This window comes from Nannobrachium achirus (assembly GCF_963921795.1).
Source record: "Nannobrachium achirus genome assembly, chromosome: 7".
NCBI lineage: Eukaryota > Metazoa > Chordata > Actinopteri > Myctophiformes > Myctophidae > Nannobrachium > Nannobrachium achirus.
Window position 1 is genome coordinate 7,072,035 of NC_137816.1, and position 24,958 is coordinate 7,096,992.

Genomic DNA, 24,958 nt, shown 5'->3' on the forward strand with positions numbered 1-24,958 from the left:
ACATACTTTCACCCCATAACCCACACTCTGTACATACTTTCATAACCCACACTCTGCACATACTTTCATAACCCACACTCTGCACATACTTTCATAACCCACACTCTGCACATACTTTCACCTCATAACCCACACTCTGCACATACTTTCATAACCCACACTCTGCACATACTTTCACCCCATAACCCACACTCTGTACATACTTTCACCCCATAACCCACACTCTGCACATACCTTCACCTCATAACCCACACTCTGTACATACTTTCACCTCATAACCCACACTCTGTACATACTTTCACCCCATAACCCACACTCTGCACATACTTTCACCTCATAACCCACACTCTGTACATACTTTCACCCCATAACCCACACTCTGTACATACTTTCACTCCATAACCCACACTCTGCACATACTTTCATAACCCACACTCTGAACATACTTTCACCTCATAACCCACACTCTGCACATACTTTCATAACCCACACTCTGCACATACTTTCATAACCCACACTCTGCACATACTTTCACCTCATAACCCACACTCTGTACATACTTTCACCTCATAACCCACACTCTGTACATACTTTCACCTCATAACCCACACTCTGCACATACTTTCACCCCATAACCCACACTCTGTACATACTTTCACCCCATAACCCACACTCTGCACATACTTTCATAACCCACACTCTGAACATACTTTCACCTCATAACCCACACTCTGTACATACTTTCATAACCCACACTCTGTACATACTTTCACCCCATAACCCAAACTCTGCACATACTTTCATAACCCACACTCTGCACATACTTTCACCTCATAACCCACACTCTGAACATACGTTCACCTCATAACCCACACTCTGTACATACTTTCACCTCATAACCCACACTCTGCACATACTTTCACCTCATAACCCACACTCTGAACATACTTTCACCTCATAACCCACACTCTGCACATACTTTCACCTCATAACCCACACTCTGTACATACTTTCACCTCATAACCCACACTCTGAACATACTTTCACCTCATAACCCACACTGCACATACTTTCACCTCATAACCCACACTCTGAACATACTTTCACCTCATAACCCACTCTGCACATACTTTCACCTCATAACCCACACTCTGAACATACTTTCACCTCATAACCCACACTCTGCACATACTTTCACCTCATAACCCACACTCTGCACATACTTTCACCTCATAACCCACACTCTGTACATACTTTCACCTCATAACCCACTCTGCACATACTTTCACCTCATAACCCACACTCTGAACATACTTTCACCTCATAACCCACACTCTGCACATACTTTCACCTCATAACCCACACTCTGCACATACTTTCACCTCATAACCCACACTCTGAACATACTTTCACCTCATAACCCACATTCTGTACATACTTTCAGCCCACAACCCACACTCTGCACATACTTTCACCTCATAACCCACACTCTGCACATACTTTCACCCCACAACCCACACTCTGCACATACTTTCGGAGCACAGATTGCGTTAGACCGGAAATTGCCGGATTTGACAGATTTTTTATGACAAAGACGGAAAATATAAACCTCATCGGACATAAGGAGTTGAAAATAAGTTGAAAATGACACGGCAGTTCAGTGATATATCACCGCAAATCCCTCTCTCTCTCTTTTTCAATGTCTCTCGCTCTCTCACCCACTCTATCACATGCACGTCTGGCTTGCACACAAACACACGGGTTAAGTTACATTTAGGCCTGTTAATAATAACCTGTGTAAAATTAAGCTGCATTGGAAGGTAAACGGGAGACACTTTATTATGAAGCGAAGACAGGAAAAGATAGTTGTTGTTGCTGCATGGGTAGTTGTCGGTTTGATAGGCTACTGTATGTCTCTAGGTCTCTGTCAGCTGGCTTAGTTTGGAATATGAGCGTGCAGTTTGAGTTGAACGGACAGTCAAAACAAGTTCTATTATCAGGACTGTTGTTTAGCCTATATTTTAATTTGTGAACAGGAGACTGGGGGAAAGTAGAACTAGCGAGTGTTTACGTTCAGTGGAAGAGTTTGTGTGCAACGACTGCAACATCTTCTGTCTTTCTCTGCTGCAAAATAATGTACAAAGTTATCTGAGCACAAATCAAGAATAATGCTGATGCTTTTGGAAACTGTACACGATCACCACCAAAGAGCCTTTTCAACCTTCCCAAAGTTGCATAACAGAGATGCACAATGCACTATCGTGACCACTCGACCATGCAAGATGAAGCTGTATGTTTGTTGTACAGCCTACTACTTACTCCTTTACATTCAATTCGTTCAGTCCCAACTATACAGCAGGACTTAAACTGTTGTTATTGGCTATGATTGTGCATCTGCTTGTCATCCATGCTTTAAAATTATTATGTCCGGTATTTTTATCAGATGTCCGATACATTTTAATCATGCCGGTCACGGTGACCGGCAGTTAAAAATCCTAGCGCGACCTCTGTTTGGGAGCACATATCTTCAAACGGGTAAGGGCTAGTTAGTTAATATAGTGTTTTATATATAGACTCTATTCTAAGAACCTTCCCCAGAGAGCTGCATGACACATTTCTGCCAGAGAGAGAATCAGTGTTGATTTTGACAGGGAATTTTGATTTACTTTTAGTCATAGTTTTTTTTATACAATTCCAATAAGTTTTACTCACATTTTAGTCATGTTTTACTTTTACATTTCAAGACCTGACAAAATACATGTTAGTCGACTAAATCAACTGTAGATTTAGTTGAATAATTTTTTATGGTATTTAGTTACGTAAAAATGTATTCGATTAAATCTACAGTTGATTTAGTCGACTAAAATGTATTTTGGCAGGTCTTGATGGCATCGCAATGCCTGATTTTAATTGTTTGCATGCTGAAAATAGCTGATCTACAAGCTCAAAATGTGTTGCAGCGCAACGTGTAGATAGTTAGCTTGTAGATCTGTTAGCTTGTAGTTCTGCTATTTTCAGAGCACAACACCAGAGCGCAACCAAACATAAAATGAACTACTGGATCTCTTCCCTTCTAGTCCCTCCCTAACATTTTAGACCAGTTTTTATTTGTTGACTTAATTGTCAATATATTTAGAAAAACTTGTTTTAGTCATCATAGCTTAGTTTTTATGTCGTTTTGATCAGTGAAAAAGGTTAGTCAACGCATTTTTTGTTATAGTTGTAGTCAATGTGTGTGTGTGTGTGTGTGTGTGTGTGTGTGTGTGTGTGTGTGTGCGTGTGTGTGTTCCTCCATTCAACTTACTTCTCACACAGAGACACAGAGCTGTAATGAGCCCTGAACCTGAACCCAGCATAGAGAGGTTCAGAGAAGGTGGTCTGGAAGGTGTACAGGTGTGTCAGTGTCTCAGAGGACACTGTGTAGAAGGACAGAGTCCCAGCAGGACAGTCCACATACACTGCTGCTCTGTAGACATCCTGACCCCTGTGATCCACTGCTGCTCTGTTGGAGTCAGAGGGACGGACAGGAAGGACAGTCTTCCTCTTATTGTGACAGACAGTGTAACTGTTACCATGGAGACGACCTTCACTGTCCAGTGTCCAGGAGTTTTCATTCCGTCCAAGCAAACCACCTCCTTTCCTGTTGATTCTTCTATAGGACAGTGCTATAGAAACATATATACTCCACTCCACCTCCCAGTAAGAGCGTCCAGTCAGACCCTCTGTACACAGAACCTGTTCCCAATAATAAAACCTCTCAGGATGACCAGGATACTGAACCTCATCCTCCACCCATGTCACCTCTCTGTTGTTCTCAGACAGAGAGAGGTTTCTGTGTGCTGTGTTTGTGTCCAAAGTGAGTCGATGGAAATCTGATGAGAAAACAACACAGTAAACATTAAAAACAACATCACTGACTGACACACACACACTGTGTCTCTCTCTCTCACACACACACACACACACACACACACACGTACGCACGCACGCACACACACACACACACACACACACACACACACACACACACACACACACACACACACACACACACACACACACACACACACACACACACACACACACACACACACACACACACACACACACACACACACACACACACACACACACACACACACACACACCAAATGTTTGTCTAAAATAGCAGATCTACAAAACATTGCTCATCTAGAATGTCACGTCTCTACAAGCTCACAACGTTTCGCACTGTGACACGGTGTGAGCTTGTAGATCGGCTCTTTTTGGGTGCACACAGTGTAAATCAGGCATAACTCTATATCTAACCCTAAACCTGACCATATACAATATGTGTCCTTTTCTGGGATTTGAGCAGCTGCCCTCTCAGTGCTCTCTGCAAGGCCCTGCCTCGAAATGTCTAAACCTGACCTCTAAATGTTTAATACTAACCTTTATTTTCCAAGGATAATGGTTTCTCACAACAGATCATTCAATGTGACTCATTGTGAGCTTGTAGATCGGCTATTCACAGGGATGCAAACAGCCGTAATGGGAAAAAGGCGACAACACTCTGGGGTACTCCCTGCACGCACACATTTTTCTTTGCGTCTTTGTGTGATTCTAACTCAGTTAAATGCAGATTGCATTGGTACCACATTCATTTATTAGTGATTCTAACTCAGTTAAATGCAGATTGCATTGGTACCACATTCATTTATTAGTGATTCTAACTCGGTTAAATGCAGATTGCATTGGTACCACATTAATTTATTAGTGATTCTAACTCAGTTAAATGCAGATTGTACCAATGCAGATTACATTGGTACCACATTCATTTATTAGTGATTCTAACTCAGTTAAATGCAGATTGCATTGGTACCACATTCATTTATTAGTGATTCTAACTCGGTTAAATGCAGATTGCATTGGTACCACATTCATTTATTAGTGATTCTAACTCAGTGCAGAAGCATCATTGCCTTGATGCATAATAGCATTAACGAGCGTTTGTGAGTATCAGCTGGACACAGACAAACACACCTGCCCTCTGCAGTGCTCTATTTTGAAAGTGACTGAAGTCTGTCTCCGAAGCCCTTGAATATGATGGAATATGATCATAATTAATAAATAATAATAACAATAAAAATAATAATCTGTGAAAAATGTTGTGGACCCCCTGGGGACCCCCCACTTTGAGAACCATGGGCTTAATGTAAGTGTCTATGTGAGGTGTGAGGATGCATTTGCACACTCACTTGTAAACCTGTTATGCAAAGTAGTTACAATTTACAATTTACAAGTTACAATTTACTGGCTCATGAATCGAGGGGACTGAGGGGGACACACGTTCTAGCGTGCACATCCGTGATGTTCCTGAGCGTGAAAAACATCCAGCCACACGCTGTGGTACCTCGTTCAACAACCATTACACCTCTGCTGAGGGGAAGCTTTTATTCCACATTGTAACTAGGGATGCGGTATCGGTACTCGCGGTATCGGTACTCGCGCCGATACAACCCTATTTTGCTGTACTCGTACTCGCCCGATACTTCTGCCGGCAGCGGCCGATACCGAACAGGGGCGTCACAAGGGGGAGAAAAGTGGGACTGGGTTACTGGGGCTCAAGGTGAAAGCCAGGGCCTTAATTATTTTATACTTTTGCTATTGAAAAATAGCAGATATGCAAGCTCACAGTGCCGCACTGCAAGCTTGCAGATCTGCTATTTTTTAAATACCCCATGAAGAACATTCATGGGGGGCCAGCAGTGAATCCTTGTACCCAGGGCCCAGAATTTGGTGCGACACCCTTGGTGCACGCTGAACGGAGTGAACGCTGCAGCGGCAGCAGGCTGTCTGTCTGTCTTTCTGCAGCTTCAACATGAGTAGGCCTACATTAAGTGATTTAGCAGCATCATTCATCATTCATTAATCTTAAAACTTGCTACGATGCAAAGTTTGTCTGAGTGCTTTGCCTTAGATAGAGAATTAAAATCCAAAAAAGGCGACTGGATGTGAATCACTCACTCATTACCTCGGCAGCTCGGCTCGAGCCTGTTGCATCAGTGTGATCCGCTCATCTGAAGAATAATCCATTTTGAGGTGAGATTTTGAGAACATGGAGAAAGTAGTCTCAGTCATAAGTTGGCTGCGAATGCCATAAATAATGGTTTAAAGTAGGCCTAACAGTGATGAGAGATGAGCGAGATGAGAGATGTCGCTTAACGAGGAGACCTGTCAGTCCAGCTGCGCTGCTGTGCGCTGTGCTGGGGAGTTAATTGGTACTTGCCCTAGTTTTACGTCTTTCACTGGTGATGTAATCAATTATTTTGGAGCAGATTCCAATAGTATAAACATTATTAAAAGGCTTTCATATACTCTTGATATCTTTTTCAAATGAGGTTTAGCCTAATAGATTGAAATGTGCTAGATTTTGGCTATTTTCTGCTTGTTAATGTCAATAAATAAATTCATCAATTAATTTTCGGTTATCCCAATAGGTTTCAAAATTGTCGTGTACATTAAATGAAATTAGTCGCTAGGAACATCCCTAATTTTAAGATTTGTGAGGATGACAACACATTGTTTTGTATTATTAATTGTACTCGTATCGGTACTCGGTATCGGCGAGTACTCACAATGAAGTACTTGTACTCGTACTCGGTCAGCAAAAAAGTGGTATCGGGACATCCCTAATTGTAACCATGTGAAATCTGTTCTATAGTGTTCTATACATTTGTTGTTAGCATGCTCTATAGCATCAAGTATGGGAAAAACTGGCTATTTCTCCAACACAACATTTCGACAACGGAGCGTCGGCACTCGGCAGGTTAGCTACTCACCCCACAGAGGTTAGGGTTATTATTATTATCACTGTAGAAATAGCGACACGCTCCCGACACGCTCCCATCAAGTATTGCCCAACAGCACACAGCCATCTCTTTGTCAACCAAAACTCAGAGGCTCTGCTTTTGTCCACAGCTGGAGCAAATGATCTTAACGAGCGACACATTCAGCAGCGCTGTTGGCGCGTTACTTTAAAAAAGTAATTATTTATAGTTACTAGTTACTGTACTTATCCAAAAAGTACCCTTGGTATTATCCTTGGTATTTTTTATTGTAACCATGTCACGTTTGCAGCAGCCCCAGCCTGTAGTAGCAGGCAGCACAAACACACACACACACACACACACACACACACACACACACACACACACACACACACACACACACACACACACACACACACACACACACACACACACACACACACACAGTGAAGTGAATGAGAGAGGGGGGTCGAGGAAGGCGCAGTACATTCTACTTTTCTAGAGCATAATTTCAAAATAAGACTCAGCCTGATTAGTTTTAACGTATGATGATTAGTCAACACAGGTTTTATTTTTGAAGTTCATCCACAACAACATTCCTCTTTTTATTGTTTTTATTGGTAATTGTTCGGTGGTTGACCAACGCAGCCTTTACAGACAACACCCCCCCCCCCCCCCCCCCCAAACATTTTCTCATCGGATCTGAACAATTCACAAAAATTATTCAAGAAAGCAATCTTTGCAGAAAAGCTCCAAGTTTGCATGCCTGCATTCAGCTAACATATTTGGTGTAGAAGGGGTCCAAGGATAGAGCCCTGGGGGACCCCGGTCAGACAGACAGACAGACAGACAGACAGACAGACAGACAGACAGACAGACAGACAGACAGACAGACAGACAGACAGACAGACAGACAGACAGACAGACAGACAGACAGACATATACCCACATCTGGTAATGAGTTGAGGATTAAGCCAATCTTCTCCTCCATGATTCACTCTGTAGGAAGTAGAACAACAATTCATCAATGTCTAACTGTCTAACACAACGTCTCCACTACCTGACACTACCAGTAAGACTCCCTAATCGGGAGATAAGCGACCGTAGGTGGCTTATCTCCACAAATAGGGCAAAAATGTGTTTTTCCAAAATCTTCCTGATCCATGTTGATGACATGAGTGTAGACATGCTGTGTAGTGATATTCGTGATTTTAGGGCAAAAACTGTAGGAGCAGTGTCCAAAAATGTGTTTTAAAAATCGGCCTGAAGGTGGCGCTAGAATAGGGCCATGTGAGAAATGAGGGGTGGGGTCTCCGCGTTGCCTTGGCGGACGAATAGACGTGTGAGCACATTTGGTCATTTTTTACATCTGGGGGTCCCCCAGGGACCTGGGGGTCCCTGGGGCTCCTGGGGTCCTTGGAGGTTGTAGTTTGGCAGTCAAGGAGTGTGTGTGCAAAATTTGGCATGGATGGGGGCAACGGTTGTGGAGATATGAGCAGGGCAAAAGTGTGACGTGTGACGTGTGACGGACTCACTCACTCACAGACAGCCCGTGGAGGTTTTGGTAGTAAATGCGACCTACGGTCGCAATTATGTTTCTACCTTTTATTATTATTCTTCCACCATACAAATAATCACTGTATTATCTTTGCGGTGCAGTTTTTTCTTCTTTTTTTATGAAACTAGGCAATATGGTAGAGGGCTATGTCAAGGGTCAGTGACACGAAGCCCACGACTATTGGCCAAAGGGTGTCGCTGTAGCGATCAATTGAATGCAGAACTTTGAACAGGTAGAACTCATTCCCTGTTTGACTTACAGCCATGGAACTTTGATATACAGTACATATGAGTCTCCTCATGCCAAACTTTTGTGATTTGACTTTTGACCTCAAAACTTTAGATCTCCCACTATTTTGAATTATAATATCATTCCCTACAGGGGCAACCACAGTAATAATTAAAGAATGCAAAATATTTAAAGATAAAATGAAATCCAGCTGTGAAGGCTTGAGTTTAGACCCAGACTCTCTAGCTTGGTGTCTACTGTAGCTTGGTGGGAATTATTTGGGGTTACGGAAGAAAGAAAGTAAGTAAGTAAGTTATGGTTCCACTCCCCCCCCCCCCCCCCCCTCCACCATACAGCCATTGAAACATTGTAAGTTAATAACTGCACCAACACACTACTCACTGGAGAATCTTGAGTCCAGAGAGAAGATTCAGGGCTGACCCCGGCACCATGTTGGAGTTCAAGTCCAGGAGTCTTAGATGGGAGGGAGAAGAGCTGAGAGCTGAGGCCAGGACTTCATATCCTGTCTGAGTGATGTTACAGCCAACAAGCCTGTAATTACATGTTAAATAGAAGATCAGAATGAATAAATGATTATACAAAGTTCATTGATAATAAAACTATGTGTTGATGTTGTGACTCTAGTGACATCTCTGGTCATGATGATGTGTGTCTCCTAATCAGGAGATAAGCGACCGTCAGGTTGCATACACAAACTTTAGAAGGCAATCGTAGCCACCCAGGAGGGAATAGCCAGTTTAAGCAACGCAGCGGCAACGGCAGATGACAACGGTAACCGAAAATGATCCGCACTCGATAGATAAACCTGCCGTTGCCGCGGCCGCCTCTACAACGCCAGAAGGTCCCTTCCCACGTAGCGCCTACTCCGTCTGCTGCGTGTACGCGTCGCCATGGGAACCAAAGCGTTCAGTGAAAAGGGTGGGAGAACCCGTCGTCACCGAGGCTTTGCTTAACCATTTTGACCGCTTCAGCGATTACGTCATAGCAGCCGTAGTCCCGCCTCACGTTGCGGTATAGTCTAGCGGAAAGTTGACATGATAGTTCAGTTGGTGATAAAAGCATGACATTTGGCACAGATGACTTTCATATGACCCTAATTGATAATCAACCTCTGGCCACACAAAATTCCAACATTTTTCAAGATGGCCGCCAGTCTTCAGAATGGCTGCAACTGGACCTACGTTTTGGACTACATAACTTTGCTGGGGCTGTAAATCTTTGATTCTCAGTTCATTTTGATCTAAGAATAATGTTCTAGAGGTATTTCAATCAAAAGATACAAAATTACATTAGGTTTCAATATGGCAGCATATTTTCCAATATGGCAGCAGATACATTACAGAAATGTACAGCTGCTCATAGTTAATCCACAGTTGGTGATACAAGCATGACATTTGGCACAGATCACATTTAGACCCTAATTGATAATCAACATCTGGCCACACGTAATGCCTCCATTTTCGAGATGGCCACCAGTTTTTATAATGGCTGCATTGCAACTGGGCCTACGCTTTGGACTAGATCACTTTGCTGGTGCTGTAAATCTTTGATTTCCCCCTCATTTTGATATGAGACTGGAGTTGAGTTATGTTCTGGAGGTATTTTTACAAAGTGAGATAAAAATACCATTAGGTTCCAATATGGCGGCACATTTTAAAGTGATTCTGTAGCTTTAGAATGACCTACAGTATAGGTTCAAATAGGTTGACATGTTTTTAAATATGGTCACCATACACACACTTAGATCCTATAAAACTTAGCATTTTTTTAATGTATTTTGTATTGTATTTATTATTTATTTATTTTTGCTTTTTTTATCAGGCAAATCATTATAAACACATTCTCATTTATAACGGTGGCTGGGAAAGTGACAGGCCTGTGTGCTAGCAACTGCAACCACAGAGGGGTGTGTAGATTAGTCCAGACTTAAAGTTTTTGCAGCGTCCAGAAAGTTCCTTTTTACATTGACATCGCGTCAGCTCCTGGCATGATTTGGCCATTGCTGGAAGATCCATCCATTGTGGAAGCCAGGTTCTGTCCATCTGGTGCTATCCCAAGTGAATTGGACTTGGCAAAACAGGACTACATTAGAGTGACAGGCCCCATATATGTCCTGCTTGGAATGCAGATCTCTTGCAGTGTTCTTTCAGAGCAGCATCTTGGTAGAATACAGTCATATGATCGCTGCTTTCTTGCAGACAAGTGCAGCCTTGCCTCATTCACTTCCTTGTAGGAACTACTTTTATCGTACATGAGTAATACAAACTCCTCAATGACTTCCATGTCTTCATCAGTTACTGCAACAGGTGTTGAACCTAATTTGGTGAAGACCCGGGATATCTTCTCAAACACGTTCCATGTCTGCCATGCTGACCGTCCATGGAAGGACGAAACTGTATTGCATTCGCTGAATGCATGAAAGAACCTGATGAATTTGATCCCATAGCTGATGCAATTTCATGAATTGGGATCTATCTGTGGTTCTTCCCCCTTCCAATGTCAATCCACAGATTGTTCAAGCCAAGTGAACAAGTGAAATAATAATTGTAATGGTTACCTAACCCTCCCGTGAGGGAAATTCAGCCCAACCCAGCTGATTTGCTGCCCACAAAGAGCGTGTGAGCAATTAGGGGTTAAGAGTCTTGCTCAGGGACACAGATCGACATTGCTGGCCTGGCCTGGAATCAAACATGGGACAACCTGGGGCTCTGATTCCCCAGGCGGGCTCCCTAACCATTCAGCTATGGCTGAAACTGCTATGACAATGAACGTCAGTATCTGAGCTTCAGATGATGTTAGCTGACACTCCATGATTCGCAGCATAGGCTGCATGAAGGAACATCCTTGTGTCAGCTTCCTTGTAAGTACAATCTAGAAAATGTATTCACTAATAGCTAACATCGAACCCCATGCGACTAGTGTGCTATAGTGTCAACCAGTGTGCCCTGGTCAATTAGGCTGGGCATCGATTTTGAAAACTGGTGGCCATCTTGAAAATTATGGAATTTTGTGTGGCCAGAGAGGTTGGTTATCAATTAGGGTAGTATAAAGGTCAGCTGTGCCAAATTTCATGGTTGTATCACCAACTGTGGATTAACTATGAGCAGATGTACAATTATGCAATGTATCAACAGCCATATTGGAAAATATGCCGCCATATTGGAACCTATATTATTTCTGAACTTGCCTGGTTGTAATACCTCCAGAACATATTCTCTTATATATCAAAAGGATAGGGAAATCAAAGATTTACAGCACAAGCAAAGTGATATTGTCCAAAACGTAGGTCCAGTTGCAGCAAACTGTCTGGCCATCTTGGCAAATGTTAAAATCTTGTGTGGCCAGAGGTTGATTATCAATTAGGGTAGTATAAACGTGATCTGTGCCAGATTTCATGGTTGTATCACCAACTGTGGATTAACTATGAGCAGATGTACATTTATGCAATGTATCGGCAGCCATATTGGAAAATATGCCACCATATTGGAACCTAATATTATTTCTGAACCTGCCTGGTTGTAATACCTCCAGAACATTCTCTTATATCAAAATGAGAGGAAAATCAAAGATTTACAGCCCAAGCAAAGTGATATTGTCCAAAATGTAGGTCCAGTTGCAGCCATTTTTCAAACTGGCTGGCCATCTTGAAAATGTTGGAATTTTGCGTGGCCAGAGGTTGATTATCAATTAGGGTCATATGAAGGTCATTTGTGCCAAATTTCATGCTTTTATCACCAACTGAACTATCATGCATTGAAAACATGCATCTTTCCGCTAGACTAGTAGTAGAAACGGTCTGCTTAATGTTGATAATATGGGAAATGGGACAGATCCATGTTGATGACATGACTCTAGACTTACTGTGTACCACTTTGCGTGATTTTAGGACAAAATCTGTAAGAGCAGTGTCCAAAAATGTGTTTTTCAAAAATCGGCCTGATGGTGGCGCTAGAAGAGGGCCATGTGAGAAATCAACAGCGATTTGCCATCCAAGGAGTGTGTGTGCAAAGTTTGGCATCGATAGGGCCAACGGTGGGAGAGGTAAGAGTAGGGGCAAAAGTGTGACGTGACAGACAGACGGACAGACAGCCGGTGGAGCTTTTCATAGTAACGTGCGACCTGATGGTCTCAATAACACCAAACAGCTGACAGAGGACAGGAGCCAATAGAGTGAACATAAAACAACAGGTGACTTCTATACAGCTCTTTCTGCAGGAATTTACTGGAGAATTATTTTGCACCACACTTCCGTTTAACAGCAGACATACAAGCTCATGTCACGTCGCAGATGCAACCGTTGTGCACACTCGGCTGCGGCGCCGGAACTTCTGCGCAATGCATGATGGGATGTTGGAAAGTTGTGGATAATCTGACCTTGATTTAAACTTGGTTGTGAAGGAGTCACACATGATAGATATGGAGGACAGAGCTATGGAAGTCTGAGCTACACTGGATAAAGTTCTGCTTCAGTGTCCTCCCCTGCCCGTCCAACCTCTTCCACTCAGTGGCGTGGGCAGGAATTCATTAGTGGCCTGGCACCAAATGGGCCAAGAAGACATCCCTACTACATACTGCCTTTAAGCCAGTTCTAATAAGAAGATATCTCTACTACATACTCCCTTTAAGCCAGTTCTAATAAGAAACATCCCTACAACATACTCCCTTTAAGCCAGCTCTAATAAGAAGATATCTCTACTACATACTCCCTTTAAGCCAGTTCTAATAAGAAGACATCTCTACTACATACTCCCTTTAAGCCAGTTCTAATAAGAAGACATCTCTACTACGTATCCCTTTAAGCCAGTTCTAAAAAGACATCCCTACCTCCCGGGACAGAATCCCGCTTGTGCCAAGATTTTTCTGCCAACCTATAAACTATAGTTTTAGACTGTGAGAGGCACGCTGTCTGAAGCGAACTTGAACCACGTGAGGCCCCGTCGAGCGAGCTAAAGCGAGCGAGTCACCGGGCAAAGCATTGTGAAGTTTGTTGAGCCGACTCAGCGCTGTTTGAGTTGCATCCAGATTAGGGCATTAACCAAATAATCGACAAGTCGACTCCCATCAGGGAAAGTCGAAAGTTGAAGAAAAAAAAGAAGAAAAAGAGACATTTGAGACTGCATGCCTAGCTAGGTGCCTGTTTCATGTAATCAATTATTTTCTTTCACTCGTTTTCCGCTTTTTACCGAACGCCCCGCGGCCATTTGGGGCATGCGAGCAGGCTGCTAATACTGTATTGTTTATATAAGCCGGCAACATTTTTACTGTCGTTCACTGTTTCACCAAGTCAGCAACATACAGAGCGCTTCCCTGCCTGGAATCAAATGTGTGGAATGTGTGTGTGGGAAGACGTGCCTGCTATACTCTGGCACTGGGAGCCCCGCCTCTCTCTCTAGCAAGAAGCAACAGGGCTGAGGGCACTCGAGACAGGCTTGGCTTGCTTCGTCTACTTTGTTTCTTCCCAGCTAGGAGAGAGTAGGCTTACTGGAAAAGCGTACTAAAAACATTATAATGGCCTACATCGAGACTTTACTCTACTGCAAGGATGGTCTACTATTCACGAGGATATAATTCACAAGGAGCCAACACAATAATGGTTCGTTGTTGTGCTACAATGGAAACAGCTACGATTAGTTTCCACAAACCCCCTTTACAATGTCTACATACGTTGAAACTATCACTAGTAATTCTGCAAATGGACATGGAAGCATTGAGGGCTAAAGACTTGGAATTTACAGTATTCATTTCGACAAAGTCACATAATCTTCCTTTGGAATGTGTTCTTTTTGTATGCTAGTTTGCATTCAAGCTGTTTGGAAGGTGTTTAAGGGTGATGCGTCCTACGTATCCAAGAGAAGAGACGGGTTTCACAACTTGAGCTCTACTATGTCTGCTATTTTCAACACGTTGTTAGCTTGTAGATCTGTTATTTTTGGCAAATGACACCGCCATACTACATAAGTACTGTAGCAGTAAGCCATGTCTTGGCGATCTGGCCAGTGATGTATATCGGACCAGTCACCCATATACTGTGACTGAGCATGACACTGGGGCAGTCATTTCGGAAGCCACTACTTTAGACCACAGCTGAAATTACTTTTTTTTCCCTTTTTTTCAAAAATGTGATAAAGCCACAAAAGCATGTCATAAATATCAGGCTACATTTCACTTAAACGCCAGAGCTTAACTGCATGTGAATAAGACTTTTTTTAATTAATGTGAGAGATCGGGACATAATTCTGTTGGTCCTCCCAAATTTAGAACTTGAATATCTCAAAAGTAGTATTTCAGCATGGCATCATTCTATAAGCCATATCTTCAAAACTGTTGGGTCAATCTCCACAGACAATATATCATTTTGTAGCTATGATTCCCAGCTTTCAAATGAAATGAAAAACTGAAAATAAAATAAAAGAAATCAATGACTAGCCGTCAGCCGCGCTGGGACACAATGGAGACCCCTGGTACCCATATATGGAGATCCATGTACTGTATATGGAGATATGCTGTGATAGCCCAAACATGCTTACTCAGTTATTTGTTACGTGAAAGTCCTATGACATCTGACATCATGCATACAATCCCTTTTATGCCCATACATGGAGATCCCTGTCTGTAGATCCAGCCACACAGATATGGGCTGTCTTGGCCATATATGGATTCTGTTAGTGTGGTATGTGGCCGAAGTGGCCTGCATATATGGACAACCCATTCCATTTTGAAGTCCTGTTAGATATGGGCTTAATAAATAATGGTGGTAAACAAGTCTGACCTTAGGACCTGCAGTCTACAATGTGGACTCTTTAGTCCAGCAAAGATCAGCTCCATGGATGAATGGTCCAGTTTGGTCCCACTGAGGTCCAGTTCTGTTAGATGTGAAGGATTAGAGCTGAGAGCTGAAGCCACAACTTCACAGTGTGTAATTTTTAGGTCACAGCCAGCAAGTCTGTAAAGATTAAAGGTAAAATCAAACAGATTAGACCACATTCACTGTCATTGAAGTTGACAAGTTAATTAAGAGATCTTCTATCTAGTTAGAAATGTTGTACGGTAGAGCAGGGGTCACAAACGTTTTTGGTTCAGGACACCCCTATAAATATGTTTTCCCTCCGAGGCACCCCTACATTATATTCATAATTTTCACTCCCAGCACCTTATACTGATTTTATGCCCTTTAGCTTAACAGTATGATCTAACATTATTTTGAATCAACATTTTTAATTTTTTGTTTTTAATTATTATAAGATGATGACAACATCTGAATGAATTTGTATTTAATTGAGTGAATCAGAATAGCATTGTACATTCACATTAATTCACCTCCATTTAAAGGGAAACATAAGGCCATTTTTCCAATATTCTCCCCAAGATTACGTTGCGAGGAAAATGTTGAGATAGCCATTTTGTTAAGTGAAAACAACTTTGTACTATAGTTGAATATGATACAAAATATATGTTTAAGTGTCCAAATAAATTCTAAATATTATCAAATCATATCGCGGCACCCTTGGACTGCCATTGTGGCACCCCAGGGTGCCCTGTCACCCACTTTGAAAACCCCTGCGGTAGAGCACCACCATATGGCCGATGACCCTATTCTGGGCTGAACATTCAACAAAAATAGCAGATCTACAAGCTCACAACATGTCCCATATTGAGAGCTTACATAACATCATAAACAACAACATATATTGAAAAGAATAATATAAACAAAGACTGTGAACCTTCATGCTCCTCAGAGGATGACCCCAACTGATTTTAGTGTTCAAATAGTCTTTCTTCTAGCGCCACCATTAGGTCAAAATGTTCACTGTCACAACATTTCTAAATGTACTGGTCAGATTGTCATGAAACTTGTTGATCACTTTTATTCTCCCCACAGGATTAAACCTACTGCTTTTACTGACCTCATGACCTCTACTCTAGCTCCACCTTTAGGCCAAAATGTCCACTTGCACACATGATGTGTGAAAATCTAATGTGAGGATTGTCATGAAACTTATGGAGCACATTGATGCTCCCTGGAGAATGAACCCTACTGATGAAGTGACCCCACAACCTTTCATATAGCGCCACACTTTGGCCCCCAAATAATTGGCTGCACACCTCCATCTGAAAATATGTTTTTCCATTGTCCCACATAAGAGAAGATAATATGTTGATAGAGATGTCAAAATTATACAAGAAAAATGGCAGATCTACAAGCTCACAGAACGAATATGTAGATCAGCTGTTTTAATAGCTGTCAATGAAAATCACACATACATGTCTCTCAAATTTATCAAAAGATCAAAGAGCTTTGTAAAGCTCATCACCATCTCGTCTTTGCCATGAAACAATGGGCGTTAAATGGGCTGAGGAACCAGCAAACCTTCCAGTCTGTGTTTACACCAGTTTGACAGTCAAATGATTACATAACTGGATGTGATCATTCCCTAGCAGCCATGATGGATCACATACTGTAGTCACTGTACCTTAACATTATTCTAGTCAGTGTGGGTTACCATGATGTCAACCTTATTCACACTCTTCAAATAAAGTCTCACCACAGTATTCATGTTATAATCACATAATAAATAGTCAAACTAAACTAATACAAATAATGGTGGTAAATTAGTCTGACCTTAGGACCTGCAGTCTACAATGTGGACTCTTTAGTCCAGCAAAGATCAGCTCCATGGATGAATGGTCCAGTTTGGTCCCACTGAGGTCCAGTTCTGTTAGATGTGAAGGATTAGAGCTGAGAGCTGAAGCCACAACTTCACAGTCTGTCTTTGTGAGGTCACAGCCAGCAAGTCTGTAAAGATTAAATGTAAAATCAAACAGATTAGACCACATTCACTGTCAATGAAGTTAACTAAGAGATCTTCTATCTAGTTAGAAATGGTGTAAGGTAGAGCGCCACCATATGGCCAATGACCCTATTCTGGGCTGAACATTCAGCCAAAATATCAGAACTACAAGCTCACAACATGTTGCACATTGAGAGCTTACATCAACATCATAAACAACAACATATATTGAAAAGAATAATATAAATAAAGACTGTGAACCTTCATGCTCCCCAGAGGATGACCCCAACTGATTTTAGTGTTCAAATAGTCTTTCTTCTAGCGCCACCATTAGGTCAAAATGTTCACTGTCACAACATTTCTAAATGTACTGGTCAGATTGTCATGCAACTTGTTGATCACATTTATTCTCCCCACAGGATTAAATGTAATGCTTTTACTGACCCCATGACCTCTACTCTAGCGCCACCCCTTAGGCTAAAATGTCCACTTGCACAAATGATGTGTGAAAATCTAATGTGAGGATTGTCATGAAACTTATGGAGCACATTGATGCTCCCTGGAGAATGAACCCTACTGATGAAGTGACCCCACAACCTTTCATATAGCGCCACACTTTGGCCCCAAAATAATTGGCTGCAGACCTCCATCTGAAAATATGTTTTTCCATTGTCCCACATAAGAGAAGATAATATGTTGATAGAGATGTCAAAATTATACAAGAAAAATGGCAGATCTACAAGCTCACAGAACGAATATGTAGATCAGCTGTTTTAATAGCTGTCAATGAAAATCACACATACATGTCTCTCAAATTTATCAAAAGATCAAAGAGCTTTGTAAAGCTCATCACCATCTTGTCTTTGCCATGAAACAATGGGTGTTAAATGGGCTGAGGAACCAGCAAACCTTCCAGTCTGTGTTTACGGGATGGTGTTTTTTACTGGTGTTTCAGTCCGAGTGTGGGGAAAGGGTGCGTTCGGAAATGCGCACCGGACTGCGCGGGCGTTTATCGTGGGCTTGCCCAGGCCTTACGGCCTGGGCATAAATATAACGATTGCATTCACCACGGCTTCGTAACTCGCGCGGCGCTCCGCCGGCCGCGCGGCCCTGGCCCGCTCTTCGCGGCCACTCGCGCCTGCGGCGCTCGGGGGCGAAGAGCAGGACCAAGGTCCGCTGGCCTTCGCGCCGCTTGCAATGTCGTGGACAATAAAACGAGCGCACCCTTTCATACACTCTGACTGAATCACCAGTAAAAAACACTCTCTCCTGTGTTTACACCAGTTTGACAGTCAAATGATTACATAACTGGATGTGATCATTCCCTAGCAGCCATGATGGATCACATACTGTAGTCACTGTACCTTATCATTATTCTAGTCAGTGTGGGTTACCATGATGTCAACCTTATTCACACTCTTCAAATAAAGTCTCACCACAGTATTCATGTTATAATCACATAATAAATAGTCAAACTAAACTAATACAAATAATGGTGGTAAATTAGTCTGACCTTAGGACCTGCAGTCTACAATGTGGACTCTTTAGTCCAGCAAAGATCAGCTCCATGGATGAATGGTCCAGTTTGGTCCCACTGAGGTCCAGTTCTGTTAGATGTGAAGGATTAGAGCTGAGAGCTGAAGCCACAACTTCACAGTCTGTCTTTTTGAGGTCACAGCCAGCAAGTCTGTAAAGATTAAATGTAAAATCAAACAGATTAGACCACATTCACTGTCAATGAAGTTAACTAAGAGATCTTCTATCTAGTTAGAAATGGTGTAAGGTAGAGCACCACCATAAGGCCAATGACCCTATTCTGGGCTGAACATTCAACAAAAATAGCAGATCTACAAGCTCACAACATGTTGCACATTTAGAACTTACATAAACATCATTAACAACAAAATGTATTGTAAAGAATAATATAAATAAAGACTGTGAACCTTCATGCTCCCCAGAGGATGACCCCAACTGATTTTAGTGTTCAAATAGTCTTTCTTCTAGCGCCACCATTAGGTCAAAATGTTCACTGTCACAACATTTCTAAATGTACTGGTCAGATTGTCATGCAACTTGTTGATCACATTTATTCTCCCCACAGGATTAAACCTACTGCTTTTACTGACCCCATGACCTCTACTCTAGCACCACCTTTAGGCTAAAATGTCCACTTGCACACATGATGTGTGAAAATCTAATGTGAAGATTGTCATGAAACTTATGGAGCACATTGATGCTCCCTGGAGAATGAACCCTACTGATGAAGGGACCTCACAGGGGGGCCCGGGGCGCAGCACATGGCTCAAAATTCAACCATTTTAGTCGCAAATGCTTCTAAAATGTAATCTGTGCGTAATGCAGCTGCACCATGGAGTGGAAGAGACTACTTCTCCCTGTTTGTTAGAGACGGGAGCCTGTGAGAATGAGAAGAGGCGGGGCTGTGTGTGTGTGTGTGTGTGTGTGTGTGTGTGTGTGTGTGTGTGTGTGTGTGTGTGTGTGTGTGTGTGTGTGTGTGTGTGTGTGTGCGTGCGTGTGCATGCGCGTGTGCATGCACGTGTGCGTGTGTCTGTGCGCACGCGCACACGTATGTGTGTGTGTGGGTGTGTGTGGGTGTGTGCATGAGTATGAGCATGGCAAGTTACTTTATTGGGGCAAACTGGCTGCGGACACCTTCTGACAATGTTTAGTGCCAGGGACACGCATAAGTTACTCAAAATGTTTTCTCAATTATTTAAGTAACATTTTTTGAACAGTAGCCTATATATTGACATTTTAAAATAGACAATCAAAAAGTGCGCCGCAACACACTATCAGCTTGTAGATCGGCCATTTTTGAATAGCTACAGTATAAAATGAAATTAAAGTTTTTAACCATTCTTTATTTAGCTGGGGACCCCTTAGAACCTGACCCATGGGGGACCCCAGACCACAATTTTAGAAATGTTAGAACCAATATGTTAACAATTTATGTTAACAGTTATAGTGTAGTGGTGTGAAGGTAGATTGACTCTATTATAGTACGTTTTCTATTCACATGAATACTAACCGAGCCTTTCTGCAGTTCCTCACAGCTGGGATCAGTCTCCGTCGCCCCTCCTTTGATGTGTTGTATTTGTCCAGGTACAACTCATCCTGAACATCCTCTGACATCTGCAGCATGAAGGCCAGAGCTGAACACTGGGATGGAGACAGTTCTGTCCTTGATCTGTCCCTTGACTTCATGTACTGTTGGATCTCCTGAAGTACTGAGTGGTCGTTCACCTCCATCAAACAGTGGAAGATGTTGATCATTCTCTCAGGAGAGTGATCTTTAGTGGTCATCTCCTTCAGGTTGTCGATGACTCTCTTGATTCTCCATGGTCTGTTCTCTGTCTGATCCAGTAGCCGTCCTAAGAGACTCTGGTTGGACTCCAGTAAGAGGCCATGAAGGAAGCGGACAAAGAGGTCCAGGTGGCCATTTTTACTCTTCTGGGATTCTATCATGACTGTGTCCATGAAGTCTTCCAGGGTAATTTTCCGTTCTCTTTCTCCCAGGAATGTCTTCAGTACCTCCCAGTTCTTCTGTGTGAAACAGTGTAACAGGTAGACTGCAGCCAGAAACTCCTGGATGCTCAGATGAACAAAGCTGTAGACTGTTCTCTGGAAGCTCACACTCTCTCTCTTGAAGATCTCTGTGCACAGTCCTGAGTACAGCGAGGCGTCTTTCGCATGAAGACCACACTCTTCCAGGTCTTCTTGGTAGAACATGACGCTGCCTTTCTCCAGATGTTCAAACGCCAGCCTGCCCAGCTTCAGAAGAACCTCCATGTCCTTCTCCATGAGCTGCTGTTGATTCACATCATGACTTTCTTCATACTTCTCCCACTTCCTCTTTGTCTGGACCGACAGGAAGTGGCTGTACATCTGTGTCTGGGTCTTGGGCAGCTGTTCTGTCTCGTCTGTCTTCAACATGTCCTCCAGAACGGTAGCGGTGATCGAACAGAAGACTGGGATGTGACACATGATGTGGAGGATCCTTGATGTCTTCATGTGTGCGATGATTTTGCTGGCCAGCTTCTCATCACTGAATCTCTTCCTGAAGAACTCCTCCTTCTGGGGATCTGTGAACCCCCGTACTTCTGTCACCAGGTCAATATGATCAGGAGGGATCTGATTGGCTGCTGCAGGTCTGGTGGTTATCCAGAGGAGGGCGTTAGGGAGCAGATTCCCCTCGATGAGGTTTGTCAACAGCAAATCCACTGATGATGTCACTGTGACATCAGAAACAATGTCATTCTCTTGGAAGTCATGAGAACCAAAGCGAATGTTCTCGAATTTCAGCAGAAACCTGCTTTCATCCAGACCATCAAAGATGAGGCCAACCTTCCAGACAGCGAGCTGCTCTGCTGTGACCTTCTTTAATTCTGGGTGGAAACGATGGATCAGTGAGAGAAGACTGTGCTGCTCATCTCTGACCAGGTTCAGCTCCCGGAATGAGAAGGGAACCAGGAGAATGACATCTTGGTTTTCCAAACCCCTTGCCCAGTCCAAAGTCAACTTACGCACAGAGAATGTTTTTCCAATGCCAGCGATGCCCTTGGTCAGAACTCTTCTGATGGGTTTGTCTCTGCCAAGGAGGAGGGGCTTAAAGATGTCACTGCATTTGATTGGTTGGTCATGGAGGGTCCTCTTCTTGGAAGCTGTCTCAAGCTGCCAGACCTCATGTTGGGTATTAACCCCTTCACTCTCTCCCGCTGAGAGGTAGAGCTCTGTGAAGATGCTGGTGAGGGAGGGCACATCAGTGACGTATGTCACACGATCAAGACGGTTCAAACCGACCTTATAAACCTTTAAACCCTCCTGTGGACTGACACCTGCTATGAGGAGAAAATGAAGACATTTTAAACATTCAGCTTCATTCATAACTTTACATTCTTACAGCTGTGTATGAACATTATTAATGAAATGCCCTCCAGACTATGTCTTCTGTCCTTTATGCATGGCAGTAAAAACTAGAAATACTGTTCCTACGAAACAGTGTGGGCTCGCTGCTCCCTCATTGGCTAAAGGTCCTGCCTTTGTACTTTCGGACAGTTTTTTGAGGAGAATAACCTTATTATTATATAATGATTTGGGTGAACATACTGGCCTGTGAGGATACACTTTCAGCAAGCCCACAAATCTTTACTTTATAAAGATTTGTGAGAACAAACTACATAAGATTTCATGTGGGTGTTGTTGTTATTTATATCAGGTCACACTTGTTGGTGGTGATGTCACCAAGAACGCTGCTCCCTCATTGGCTTAAAGTAGGACTGTCATCTAAAGGGGTACTGTCACTTTAAAAAGTAATCTTAAAGGAGTAGTTCACCCCCAAAATAACTTTTTTTTCCTATTGAGTACTCTCACCATGGAGACTTGAGTTCAATAATATCTTTTTGCATTTGTCACATTGCTAAGACAAAAATTTGATTTTAGTTAATTTACCCCCATTGATTCCGGATGGGGACCCGAATGTATTTGGGTCCCCATTCGGAAACAATGGGGGTACATGTATTGTTATCAAATTATTGTCTTAGGAATGCAACAAAAACTATATATATATATATATATATATATATATATATATATATATATATATATATATATATATATATATATATTATTGAACTCAACTCTCCATGGCAAGAGTACTCAATAGAATAAAAATCATTTTGGGGGTGAACTACTCCTTTAAAATATTAGTTGATATGTTTATGATGTCATTGTGAGAATGCGCAATTATAAGCCAATCAAATTAATTGACTGTACTTAGACTACTTACTGTACTGGTCATCTGTTGTTGGGGGCGAGGGGCAGATTACACTGTGACATGAGTTTCAGAGAGACCACGTGACCCACTGTATCATACTACCAGTAAGACTTCCTAATCGGGAGATAAGCGACCGTCAGGTCGCAGCATGATTTTAGGGCAAAATGTGTAGGAGCAGTGTTGAAAAATGTGTTTGAAAAAATCGGCCTGATGGTGGCGCTATATGGGACAGATCCATGTTGAAGACATGAGTATAGACCAAGTGTGTACCGATTTGTGTGATTTTAGATCAACATTTGTAGGAGCAGTGTCCGAAAATATGTTTTGCAAGAATCTGCCTCATGGTGGCGCTAGAAGATGGCCATGTGATAATTGAGGTGTTAGGATAGTGGTTTGGCAGGCAAGGAGAGTGTGTGTGCACATTTTGGCATGGATCTGGGCAACGGTGGCGGAGATATGAGAAGGGCAAAAGTGTGACGTGTGACGTGTGACGTGTGACAGACAGACAGACAGACAGACAGACAGACAGACAGACAGACAGACAGACAGACAGACAGACAGACAGACAGACTGACTGACTGACAGCGGGTGGAGGTTTTGATAGTACCGACCTGACAGTCGCAATTATAATCTCGGGGCGTGTCAGCGGGCCTTTAAGGCCCTGCCTTTGTACTGTTGGTAATCTTTTTGAGGAGAATAAACTTGACCTATAAAGTTTTGGTATAACATACTGGTCTCACCTTTCAGACGAGCCCACAATAATAATAATGATTACAAACTGTGTCCAGTCTTACTTTGTTCACTTGTGGTTTGACAGGACGTCTTCAGTCCAGGTGGGATCAGAACACAAGTCCTCTCTCTGTGGATGAGAAGGAGATATGACTATATGATCATACTTCATCATACTTATGATGTGTGTGCAGTGTTGGGTTAGAATATCATACACTTATATGATGTATGTGCAGTGTTGGGTTATAATATCATCACTTATATGATGTATGTGCAGTGTTGGGTTAGAATATCATACACTTATATGATGTATGTGCAGTGTTGGGTTAGAATATCATCACTTATATGATGTATGTGCAGTGTTGGGTTAGAATATCATCACTTATATGATGTATGTGCAGTGTTGGGTTAGAATATCATCACTTATATGATGTATGTGCAGTGTTGGGTTAGAATATCATCACTTATATGATGTATGTGCAGTGTTGGGTTAGAATATCATCACTTATATGATGTATGTGCAGTGTTGGGTTAGAATATCATCACTTATGATGTATGTGCAGTGTTGGGTTAGAATATCATCTCTTATATGATGTATGTGCAGTGTTGGGTTAGAATATCATCACTTATATGATGTATGTGCAGTGTTGGGTTAGAATATCATCACTTATATGATGTATGTGCAGTGTTGGGTTAGAATATCATCACTTATATGATGTATGTGCAGTGTTGGGTTAGAATATCATCACTTATATGATGTATGTGCAGTGTTGGGTTAGAATATCATCACTTATATGATGTATGTGCAGTGTTGGGTTAGAATATCATCACTTATATGATGTATGTGCAGTGTTGGGTTAGAATATCATCACTTATATGATGTATGTGCAGTGTTGGGTTAGAATATCATCACTTATATGATGTATGTGCAGTAATAGCGCTGTTTCACTCATTACAATGAGTGTGATTTGCTTTGGTTTCTGACCAAAATAAAAGTGTTCTCTTCACTGTATGGGTCTATGACCCTGCACTG

At 42.3% G+C, this 24,958-nt stretch overlaps 1 protein-coding gene across 3 annotated transcripts in view; it reads right to left on the reverse strand.

The window, feature by feature from the left end:
- LOC308288999 (uncharacterized protein) overlaps positions 1–24,958 on the reverse strand; it is an 80,636-nt gene that overhangs the window by 21,216 nt on the left and 34,462 nt on the right. For all 3 annotated transcript variants that reach the window (XM_080730494.1, XM_080730495.1, XM_080730496.1), the window contains 8 exons: positions 23,991–24,055; positions 20,452–22,261; positions 18,919–19,092; positions 17,237–17,410; positions 15,386–15,559; positions 8,998–9,147; positions 7,759–7,808; positions 3,305–3,872 (listed from right to left, as the gene is read on the reverse strand). In XM_080730494.1, the coding sequence (XP_080586620.1) occupies positions 3,305–3,872; positions 7,759–7,808; positions 8,998–9,147; positions 15,386–15,559; positions 17,237–17,410; positions 18,919–19,092; positions 20,452–22,261; positions 23,991–24,055 (3,165 nt within the window). The remainder of the gene's footprint in view (positions 1–3,304; positions 3,873–7,758; positions 7,809–8,997; positions 9,148–15,385; positions 15,560–17,236; positions 17,411–18,918; positions 19,093–20,451; positions 22,262–23,990; positions 24,056–24,958) is intronic.